This window comes from Panthera onca, chromosome C2, assembly GCF_046562875.1.
Source record: "Panthera onca isolate mPanOnc1 chromosome C2, mPanOnc1 haplotype 2, whole genome shotgun sequence".
In the NCBI taxonomy this organism is placed as follows: Eukaryota; Metazoa; Chordata; class Mammalia; order Carnivora; family Felidae; genus Panthera; species Panthera onca.
The window spans coordinates 69,851,124-69,863,399 of NC_138347.1; the positions used below are offsets into that span (position 1 = coordinate 69,851,124).

Genomic DNA, 12,276 nt, shown 5'->3' on the forward strand with positions numbered 1-12,276 from the left:
AGTGTACATACAATACAATCAGATAATGTTTAAGTGGGTGAGGAAATTGGGACAGAGGGGTAATAAGGGTAGAGTAGAATAAATGTATCGAAGAATGAGGTTGATACTTATAATAAGAACCTTATGGCACATGGTGCCAGGTAAGATTGCAGAGATGAGCATTATCCAGAGCCTTCCTGTCCTCTCTCCAAGTGTGGTCAGAAAATAGCAGGGTCTGACTGAAGGACCAGTCAGAGAAAGCAAGAGCTCTGGGGACGTTGCAAAGGCCATTCACCTGTGTTCTTCTCCTGACTCCCTAGGTCCTGGGATGGATCCGCAATGGGGAGTCAATGCTTAATGCCAGCCTGGTCAATGCCAGCTCTTTGTCTGAAGCAGAGCAGCTGCAGAGGGAACACGAGCAGTTCCAACTGGCAATCGAGGTAACACCCAAATCTGACTACACTGTCCTCCCTTCCCCATTCTGCTCTGAACTTCAGGCAAGATGATTCCTCAAGATGTGGGCATTTCTTTAGGTAGTGAAGCCTTAACTCTTTCTGGTTAAATGGTCCAGGTAGCTCCCTATTATGCAGGAATTGATGGAGAAGCAAATGCAAGGGTTCATTACCCCCAAGGAGTCCTAGTATGAGAAGACAAGTATTCACACCACAAATGTGCATCTTGGTTACCCATTGGTACCTTTCACCTTAAGGCCCCGGGTACACTGAGCTTTTTGTACAACATGGACTATACACCATGTGAGACTGGTAAAGCCAAAAGGTTAGAAGTCCGTTTGAAGATCACTCAGAATTGAAGATAGACAAGTACAAAAGTCATTTATACATTAGTATTCCATTTTAAAACCTTTGATTCCTAGGTAATATTTAGATTTTCTTGTCAGATTCTGCCTCTTACCAAGAACAATGAGCACTGGAGCAGGTTGCACCAGATAGTTTGCTTCACTGAGAGTAGCTGTTTGATAAGTCACGTTTCAAGAATAAACTGAAACCAGAAGTTCACCAGCCAAGACTTGTCTTAAAGACTATTTTAAAATAAAATTTCCTCTTACAACAATCTGATATAAATTTGTTCATCTTGCTTTAAATAATACCTTTAATTATCCTTTCTACTAGAACATTCTCCTTCCCAAAGAGAATTGAGCTGATTGCCTTAGAGTGGTGTGGGGGAAAGAGTAGGAAATGGGACATGGGAACTATATTAAAAATAAGTTCAGCACCAACGGGAACAGAGAGAAACCTTGAAAGACATCCATTACTTATGGTTCAGTATAAACGTCAACCCACTTTTGAGTGAATAAGAAATGCAAAGGTGTTATCATTTACTAAAAAAAATGATTGTTAATGAGAATTTTACACAATAATGATAAAATTTTAGCTGTTCATGCCCATACTTATATCTTTAATACAGTAATCATAGCCTGCTATCTTCGTAGGAACCAGTACTAGTCCTAGTTTACTGTCTGGGATTTGAGATTTTAAAATAGGCTATATATTGCACACACAGTGTGGGCAAATCATTTGCTAAGGAGGAACTAAGGAGAGAAGAGAGGTTTTATTATCATCAGCTGCCTCTTTCCCTTTTACTGGCATGCCCAAATATGAAAGTTGTTAAGACCTATTCACTGTCAAGGAAAAATCAGGATTGGGGTTACAATTGAAAATCAGGCACACAGTGGTCAAAGCCCCACAGAGAGTCAGCATGAAGGGAACAGAGGTTGGGCAGACTAGGGGCATGGCATGGAGCTGTGAGAATGCTAGACAGAGAGAAGACCACTGTTGGCCACACCTCCTCCTTGTTTATCTCAGCTGTGAAGGTTTACCTGCCCTATCAGGTAATTAAATTCCCTGTTCCATAAGCAAATGTTGGGCAAGTAAAACCAAGTGTCATGACGTACTTGAGCATTTCAGTGAGCTAGTGGAAAACTGGGTAAATGCATCAGCTCTGCTAGTGAAGTGACTAAATCCCACGACCTGCATATGCAGTATGTATTAATTTGCAATGGTGCTGTCGCACTCTTACAGAATAGAAGCTCACTAAGCATGTAGGTTTCTTAATTACATGGGTGCAACTTGATCAAATATTCTTGGAATTGATATTGAGATATAGGCCCCTGTGGAGTATATGTCTATGGTCTGAAGAGGAGATAGCAGAGCAGATAGGATTTCTGGAAGATCGTGGGAGTGGAGGGTAGGCAGGGTCTGTCGCATAGTTAACATAATGAACTTCCAGTTTGCTCCTTCTCCAGGGAGCCTGTGCTTCTCCCTAAACGTGTTGGTTTAGACCATGTTCTGCATCAAGGGGAAAATATGCCAAGGAAGATTGAAGCAGTTTGAAAGGGGATCTGACTAGCCTGGTTTGGCTTGGCCCACTTTGATGGTATTACTGAGGCCTTTCCAAGTAATGGCTGATAGAGAACATAATTTGACTTCTTGGACCCTGAGAAAAAATCCTATGTTCCAGAAGGGAAAACAAAATAAATTTGGGTAGGATGATCATATAATTTATTGTTAAAACTGAGACACTTCTGAGAGGGAAGAAGGGAATTATTACTAATTAAGCTAGAAAAAATAGGCATATACTAACACTATCATGGGCAGACTAGAATGTCTGCTTACCGTAGCCTGGGTGGATTTATGGGTTTTAAGGTTTTGGTCTCCCCGAAGAAGGCCAGAGTTTTTACTGGAAGTACCTGGGTTTCAGGAAAACAGAACAGTTAAGAACAGAGACCAGAACAAAGCACGAATAAAGCAAGATTTATCAACAGACCCAAGTTATTGTTTGTTAGTATGCAAAATGTTGTGGCTGATGGGGTTTCAAGAGCTGTGAATATCATAGAGATAAGCTCGATTTTGAAATCTATTTTATTTGAAATCCTCTTATGCATTTTAAGTATGAGCATTATGGCAGAAAAAGTAGTTAAAACTGGGTAATAAATTCAATTGATTTGGTTCAATTTTCTTCCATGTACTCCTATTTTACATCATATATTAACATCCTTGGTAATCCATGTCTTAAAGATATAATATTCAATAGGATTACATAGTAGAGAGTAGAAGTACATGCAAAATAATGACTCAGGCGTATCAAAGCAAGATTATGTCGTGTGCATAAGAGTTTGTCATTTTGGAAATTAAAGGGGATGGAGTTCCAAGGACTATCAGATATAATGAGTTTCATAATAAGGAAGAGGATTTATTACATAGCCTAAATTATAGGACAATTAGAGTTATTCCTTCACTCTCAGAGAAAAAGACATAATGATGGGATTTTGATGACAATTACATGCTGATTTCATATATTGAGAAGCCAGTTAATTATCATAATCACTAATGTTCATTTGGTGAACCCTTCCTCCGAGTGAAGCACTGTAGATGCCATTCTAATTGCTAGAGATAAAACAGTCTGGTGTGATATGGTGGGAATGAACATAGGAATAGTCAAACCTGAATCTTATTCCTGGTCTCATCACTTCCTTGGCTGTACATTTTTGGGAAAGTCATTCAACCGGCCTGAGCCTCATTTTTTTTTTTTATTTGTAAAATAGGAATAATAATACCCACCTTATAGTGGTGTTGTAAGAAAGAACAAATATACGTAAGCACAGTGCTTGGTACAGCATATACCCTTGGATAAATGACAGTTATTAAAGTGATTTTTAAAGCAGTCATTGCTTTGAGAGTTTCACAGTCTAAGTAAGGAGAATCAGCCAAATATTAGATGATTCAGAAGAGAGTAGTTTTTAGTGAGTCCAGCTGTCCAAAAAGATTTTTGTATTCAGTTAAAAAAATTCATTTTAATATAGTTAACATACAGTGTTATATTAGTTTCAGATGTACAATATAGTGATTCAACAGTTCTAAACATTACCCAGTGTTCATGATGATAAGTGTACTCTTAATCCCCATCACCTATTTTACCCATTCCCCACTGACCTCCCCTGTGGTTAGGATCTTCCTATCCAACCATCTTCCCCAGAAGTCCCCAAAAGACATTTTTTAAGTTTACTCATTTATTTTGAGAGTGAGAGAGAGTGAGAGTGGAGGAGGAGCAGAGAGAGAGGGAGAGAGAGAGAATCCCAAGCAGGTTCTGCACTGTCAGCACAGAGCCAGATGCAGGGCTCGAACTCACAAACCATGAGCCACCCAGGCACACCCCCTCCCCCCCAAAACAGCTCAGATTTGAGCTGAGTCTCAAAGTACTACTGGACCATAAGTGGGAGAGAATAAGGGATGCTCATTAAAAGGCAGGAAGAATGAAGGTAGCGAAAATTAAAAAGTGCATAGTGTGTTTTCAGAGGGTTTTTGTAAGGAGGTAGTAGATGATAGTGTTACAGACTACATTGGGAGGAGACTTTAATGACATCTTTTAAGTTTGGACTTAATTTCACAGCAGTAGGGGAACCACTGAAGGCTTTTGAGTTGAGAGAAGGGAATGAATGATATTATAGCATCAAATTAGAGTTTCAGAGCCGGAAGAACATTAGAAGTCACTTCATCCAAGAACTTCCTATTACAGGAAATCAAATTTATCTGTATGAAATGTGAAGGATGGGTTTGATGGATTAGAAATGGAAGGCAAGGAGACTAGCACTGGAACCACCACAGCAGTCTAAGCATGATGTGGGCTAGACCAGTCAAGGATGTTGTTCCTTGAGGAACAAGTCAAGGATGATGTCACTATTGGAACCCCAGGCGACAACAAGGAGGGCAGATGGTAGACTGCTGTTGGAAGATGCTTTCAGAGGAAGGAGTTTCATTTTAGATGCGGAACTTGAGAAGATCTCTAGGAGGAAGGTGGTGGCTCTGGCAGGGCAGTCAAGCCGTTTGCATTCACTGGCGAGCATTCCTCCTCTCCCCAGGAAGACCATTCATTTCTTTTACTAAGAATGCATCTTTGTAAGTGGCTAACATGGGGCAGGCAGCTAGATCAACTGAACCAGTGCTGCTGACCTGGAGTGAGAAGCGTGACAGGCAGCTCAAGACAATTAAAGATGAGGGTCAGATGTAGGGCGAGAGATGGATACTGAGAGTCATCTACAAAGAGGAAATAATAGCAGCCATGGGAATAAATAAGAGCTCTGCAGAAGTGAAGGAAAACCGAGAATGCACTTTGGGATACCTCTCTATTTAGGAGACAGGAAAAGAAAATGGTGCCGATAAGTAAAACAGAGAAAGAAGTCGGGGATTTATAAAGGATCATTTCTGCCCCTTAGTTTACTCTTTCTAGCCATGTTCAGCATTTAGGAACTCAGATTCTGATGTGGTCATCATGACTGAGGGCTGATTTAGTGGCAAAGCAAGGGAATAAAGGAGTCTAGGTTGCTGGAGGCTGTCGTGCTAACATAGCTCACACTGAGTACAGATTTCAGAACAGGGAAGGGAAGCCAGGAGATGGTTGACAGACTAGGGAAAATCAACAGGACTATGCAAACTGCCCTCTGGGATGAGGGTGAAGGGGAAGCAGTGGTGTAGAGGAGAAAAGGAGGGAGGTTGTACTCACACAGGGAGTGCTGAATGGATCAGCTCTTGGGGACTGTCCTTGCACAGCTGCCCAAGAAGAAGGGCAGAAGTAGTTCTGGAGTACATTACTGGGCTGCTAGCTGTCCCTTTTTACTGGAAGCTGAGCTATACTTTCTTAAACATGCAGAAGCCAAATTACCACTATGCCATTGAGTTGAAATCATCCCAATGGCTGAGGTTGCAATAATATTAGCTCTTTGAAGTCCTGTTTCATCCACATCCGTACTTTATTTTAGTAAGTTTTAATCCCTTTTGGCTCTCTCTGCCACCCTGTCCTCCAGCCTGGTCTCCCTACCTCCTACAGTTAATATGAATCAGAGAATGCAGACCACATTTAGCCTGAATAAGAAAATAAACCTTCCATGATATGTATATATTATCCTAAATGCAAACATAAGTAATGTAATAATGTAAGGATTACACATTGAGCTAAATTATCTACTACACTGCTCTGTTCCCTTGGTGAGGTAGCGAAGTGATGGTGAGATGCTACTCTTAGGCTTTATTAACCTGCCAAATTTATTCCTTCTCCTGGAGTCCTTTTCAACTAATTATTAATGTTTAAAATAATTGCATTGTTGGCTGAGCTTTGTATTATATGGAGATTTTTTTTCTTATGTGCTATGTTTATTTGATCTGTAAAATGGGACTACAGCAGTAACTTCCTTTGAAAACTCACTACAGTGAACAATTTTATGATGAGATTTGAAAAGAAAAATTCACTAGTGTATGAACCAATCAGGGAGCAGATATATACACAACTGTTATTTTTCTACCACAGAAACTGAGATGTTTTTAGAACCAGTGATACAAGTAGGAGAGTGGGGGTGGGGGGTGGGCAGGAGCCAGGGTCCTGAGCATTCAGTTAATGAAAATGCATGATGTTCTTTTTTTTTTTTTAATACGCTTTAAAAACAGTGATATATTAATCGTCATGACAAAATGTTTGAATCTACCATTTAAAGCTCTTTAACTTTTCTGCATCTTTCCACTCACGCCTCACTCCACCCCCTCCTGTACCACGCCTGGGTCGTTCCCACGGACCTCTCTCTCCTCCCCTTGTGCCCAGTCCCTCTTTCATGCCACTTCCTTGCAGAAGACGCACCAGAGCGCCCTGCAGGTACAGCAGAAAGCTGAGGCTCTGCTCCAGGCCGGCCACTATGATGCCGATGCCATCCGGGAATGTGCCGAGAAGGTGGCCCTCCACTGGCAGCAGCTCATGCTGAAGATGGAAGACCGGCTAAAACTAGTCAATGCCTCTGTGGCATTTTATAAAACTTCTGAACAGGTGAGGGAAGGGCTGCAGGGTGTGAGGGACTGATGTTGATGGAGGGCTTTTTGTTCCCCTCGTACTGCAAATCTGCAGTATCTCCCTTAACAAGAAGCTAGTCTTCTCAGTACTAACCTTTGAGAGTAGAAAAATGATGTGGAAATACTACAGTTAGCTTCCTTATAACATTTTCTTTAGAGAAGTGAGCCATGTGACTTGCTTCTTATGAATTTCTCAAACTCATCAGACGTAGATGTTAAGGGACAAATTGGGTGTGCACTGAATACTAGATTTGAGGGGTGTATGGGTCAGCTATTGCCACAATAATGCTACCCCACAACTCAGTGGCATAAAACAATAAGCATTTTGTTTTTAAGTATTTGAGTTCAGCTGATCTTGGCTAAGCTTGCCGGACTGGGCTCCCGGCTGTAGATTTGGTCTAGATCTGCTGTCATGTCTGTCATCCTCCTTGACCAGCAGCTATTTGAGGCACATTTATGGTGAAAAGCAAGAGTGCAAGAGCCCAAAATCTACTGTGCAGTTGCATCTCAAGTCTCTGCTTGTGTTACATGCTCTAACATCCTTTTGGCCGAAACAAGTCACGGGGCCAAGCCAACATCAATGAGGCAGGGAAGTATATGCCTCCTATGAAGGTCAGGAAGGTAGAGTGACCGTGATCTAATCTGCCACAGTCAGGCACTATGCCTGAAAAACAGTCAGCACTTTCACTCGTGGGGCTCTCAGTCTGATGGAGGAAACAGTTCTCTGTCATTGGTGGACCATGAGCCTAACTGGTAGGATGGTGCTGCCATGGGAGAAAAGGCAGGAGATACATACAGCAGGACATTAAAGATGTGGACCCTTTACTGTCCCATCTGTACAGCAATATGCTGTAGGATTACATACAGCATATTGTAGGGCTGTAGGGCCGAGAGGATTTTTAAATGATTCAGGTGCTTTTAAGGGAATTCTTTTCATGAAGTAGAGGTTTAAAACACAGTAATTTTGGGACACCTGGGTGGCTTAGTCATTTGAGTATCCAACTCGTGATTTGGGCTCAGGTCATGATCCCAGGCGCCGTGGGATCGAGCCTCACATCAGGCTCTGTGCTGAGTCTGGAGCCTGCTTGGGATTCTCTCTCTCCATCTCTCTCTGCCCCTCCCTCACTCGTTCTTTTTCTCTCTCTCTCAATAATAATTTTAAAAAAACAGAAGTAATTTTATTTAATGTAAAATACTTTCCTCATTTGAATTGCTCCCTGGTAGAAATCAATCAGAAATGTTCTCCTCTGGGTGACTTACAGGGGCCATGAGAAAGTCTGTCTTGAAGCAAATATGACATGCCTGTCAGAGGGCCCAGTAGCCAGTGTTCCAGTCTCCACACCTTTTCTCACTTCTCCTTTCTGTTGGAGTAATGATGCCTTTGATGCTCACAGAATTGGGAGCAGCTGAGTAGGATGGTTTATAGATGCAACACAATCCCAATCAAATCCCAGAAGGCTTTTTTTTTTAAAAAAAAAAAAAAGATAATGCTGATTGTAAGATTTATGTGGAAATACAAAGAATCAAGAATAGCCAAACAATCTTGAAAAGAAAAAAAAAAAGTTGGAGGAGTTACACTACTTGATTTTAAGACTTACTCTAAAGCCACAATGATCAAGACAGAATGATGTTGGCGTAAGAATAGACACAATGAAACAGAATGGAGATTCCAGAAGGAGACCCACAAATATACAGTCAGTTGATTTTGACAAAACAATTCAAAAATAAAGGAAAGAATGATGCTGGACAACTAAATATAGGTTTCCCCTGCTATCTGAATGTAGAGCGTTCCTATGAAAACTTTTGTAAGCTGAAGTCAGATGTAAAGCAAAAAAGCAGTGACCACTAATTTACATGGGAAAAATTTTTGAACATTCCCAGACCCAAAAGTAACCTCTTGTAGGCCCTTGTGAAACCTTAGGGACACATCTTGCTAACGGACGCACAGAATAAGTCAAGATAAAGCACAGATGCTCACAGACACAGTTCGGAGCTGTGGCAGCTGGATGCTGAGAGGCTGAGTATAGTTCCTGGAGAAGGAGGCTGGGGACCACCCTCACTACTTGGGTGCATGCTGCCTCTGTGACAGTTTCCCGCAGAACAAATGCTGAACACTGTGTTTTACTTTTCACCTTTTTTCATAAAACCGAAAATCCTCGTATTTCTTTCAGTTAGCAAAAACAGGTACTAACATATGTCTTTCATAAACGTGAAGTGGTGTTGTGAGCTTGTGAAAAGCAGGAAATACCTGTACCCAGATTTTTTTTTTTAAATGAGGTTTAATCCCCATCTAGTATCATACACCACTTTTAGTTTTTAATGGACCACGATGCTGAAGGGGACAAAGCCCTACATTAAGGAGTCAGTCAATTTGCCTTTGACCTTGCCAAAGGTTACCTTACCGCTCTGGATTTGTTTCTTTACCTGTTAAATTAAAGGACTTATGCTTGCTAATCTTTTCATTTCCTCTAGCTCCCAAATTGATTTTTAGTTCAGTATTATCATGGGACAGGCCTTAAGTACTCGTAAAGTTTTTTGCATGTCTGTAATCCGTTTTCTCTCAAGACATGGGCCTTCCTACACATATTCACGCCTTGCATGAGGAGAGGTGTGTGGTGCCAGAGGAGGCAGGATTCAGGGACAGGCCTTCTCATGACATGGGGAGCATGTTGGCCATGAGGGTGATTTGCCTGGAACATTTTTCAGCTCAGTTCGTCACTCAGTAAACATCCTGTCTAGTACCACACTCTTCATCCAAAGGGATGGCCTTCTCAGGCAAAGGGGACCCAGGATGGTTGTAGCTGTTCTCCCTGCTGCCATAGCCAAGCTTTCAAAGCCTAGTAAAAGAAAGTATAGGAATACAGGTTTCTATTTCCTGCACCCTTCCCTAGGCCCTGACACAAGGCTGCCCTAGGTCCCCTTCTGTTGCACCCAACCTGACTTCCATCCAAGTGCCATTTGCAACACTTTTGCTTTTAGAGTATGGCCTCTTAGCACTTTGAGAACCAGTATCTTTTAAGTTAACCTAGATTTGTTATCCTCTGAAGGAAATGCACATTTTCTAATAGAAGACCTGAAGTTGTCATTGCCTTATGATGGTAGCTCAAGACATTTTTGCTGGGATATGTTTGCCAAGGAGGAGGAAAGAAATCATTCACTTAGGACCCATAAATCCCTCAACACGGCCACTTCCTCCTTTATTTCTGTTTGGGGCTACTTCCTGTAGGGCAAGTACAGATGGTTGGGCAATCCTAGTATCTTCTCTAAACTTCGTTTTCCTGCTCTGCCATATTCACAGAGTCCTCAAGAGGTTCCAGCGATAGAATGAACATACACAAAACACTTTGAACCCCCCTCCCCCACAAATTACTAGTCTTTCTTCCTTTCTTACTCTGTATACTCTCCCTAAGTGATGTCATCAACCCCATAGCTTCAGCCTTCAGCCAACGACTGTCAGAAGATGACTCCAAGTCGCCCAAACTCCACTGCATCCTGGACTTCTCTTAGATGTCCCAGGGGCACTGCATGTTCTAAATCTACAAATGGAACTTCAAAAGGAACATGTCACCTGTGCAGGGTTCTGTCAGCTGAAGCTTCTCAGAAAATCCTTCCTGACCGAGTAATCTACAGAGCCTTTCCTCCTTGGTTCATTAGGTCTGTAGTGTCCTAGAGAGTTTAGAGCAAGAATACCGGAGAGATGAGGACTGGTGTGGTGGACGAGACAAACTGGGACCAGCAGCAGAGATGGACCACGTCATCCCACTCATCAGTAAACATTTGGAACAAAAGGAGGCCTTTCTTAAGGTGAGAGCACATTGTCATCCACAGTGTGAGACATCAGCCTTGCTCCTTGGTCTCCATTCTCTCTGACTCTGTCACACACGCACAGGCATCATATGAGCTTTCCATCCCCCTGTTTTCCTCATTTCTTATCTAAAGGGAGGTATTTGTAGAGACGATAAAAGAAGATACTGGCTGGTTAGCCTGAAAGGTTGAAAAGTTACACTTCAAATATTATTTCTCTCAGCACTTTCTAGATGACTAGGCAGTTATATACCATTAGTACAGGTGCCATGTTCGAATATCATGACATCCCGTTGATGTTGTTAATTGAGAAAAATACATAGTTTCACCCAGTGATGTTTGGTTTATAAAAATATTTTTAATTGAAATATATAAGCCCAGGGGCACCTGGTCGTCTCAGTCAGTAGAGCATGCGACTCTCGCTTTTGGGGTTGTGAGTTTGAACCTCCACATTGAGCACAGAGATTACTTAAAAAAATTTAAAAAGAAAGAAATATATAAGCCCAGATTAAATCAGTATTAAAATAAATATTTTATAAATGGATGATGCAAAATTTAGGGCAAGAATTAAATAAATTTAGACACCTTATTTATCAATCTAACAATTATCAGTAACCAATGGATATAACACCACTTATTTATTCTGTTGCGTGAAGAGAGAAATACCTCAGTTTGTTTGTTTTGGTTTTTAATAGAGCCCTGGTTTCTCAGGGAGGAAGCACAGTCCTGCTCTGAGCAGGCTTTCAGCTGGTGTGGAAAGTCCTAGTAAGCCTCTTTCCTCTAGCCTTTGATCTTCTCTCTGCCAGAGTCATCTGTGTCAAAAATTATCTAAAGGCTCTGTTTACTCTCAAATTTCTTGCTTTCATGTTCTGCTTCCTTTCAGGTTTCTGAAAGTACAAAGAGAATTTTTATACTCTGACATGTTGCTACTGCTTTTCTATAATTCTATAATTAACTGACTTTCTTTTATTAGGGATTTTCTATACTTGACCACCTCTTTGAGTTTTACTTTTTTCTCTCTCCCTTTCTCTCTTTTTAAGATAGCTTCTCCCTGCACTCCTCCTATCAGGCACTTGCACCTGCACTCAATCAGAACCCTTAGTAATCAGCTCTTACTAATAAGATTAAATAAAAAGTCTTCTATACCAGGCCTAAGAGATTTTAAAAGTCTTTTCTAGTATAAAACAAAGTTTAAAACAATAATTTAAGTGGAACATATTAAAGAATTTTAAAAGAGGCATAAAGATATTACTTCATAAAATTACATGTTTCTTTTGAAGCCTGAAAGAAAAAAATGTTTTCCATATGTGCCTAAAATCATAGGTGAGAAACTCCCTATTGCTGTGGGAATCAAATGCCCAATGGCAGACACTGAGTTCTCCATTTATGTGTATTAGTTGATCTATGTTGGAAACTTTAGCTTTGGACCACCATCCAGCTGTTAAATTCATGGACTTCATGGTGGATAGACTCATCAACAGTCTTTTACCAGAGCTCCCAGAAACAATTGTTACTAATGCAAAATTTAAAATAATTTTTTACAGCATAATTTGTGGAATCAGTTGCTAAATGTAAAAAGGTGTAAAAATTTGACAGTTTTGTTTAGAGATAATATTGAAAACTGTAGATTAAAAATTAGTGGACT

The 12,276-nt window shown here is 40.9% G+C and overlaps 1 protein-coding gene across 7 annotated transcripts in view; it reads left to right on the forward strand.

The window, feature by feature from the left end:
- Positions 1-12,276, forward strand: part of KALRN (kalirin RhoGEF kinase) — a 668,576-nt gene that overhangs the window by 387,464 nt on the left and 268,836 nt on the right. For 5 of the 7 annotated variants that reach the window (XM_060639748.3, XM_060639747.3, XM_078453074.2 and 2 more), the window contains exons 16-18: positions 300-419; positions 6,586-6,804; positions 10,482-10,631. In XM_060639748.3, coding sequence (XP_060495731.1) covers positions 300-419; positions 6,586-6,804; positions 10,482-10,631 — 489 coding nt within the window. The remainder of the gene's footprint in view (positions 1-299; positions 420-6,585; positions 6,805-10,481; positions 10,632-12,276) is intronic. The other 2 variants (XM_060639750.3, XM_060639751.2) reach the window with 1 other exon arrangement.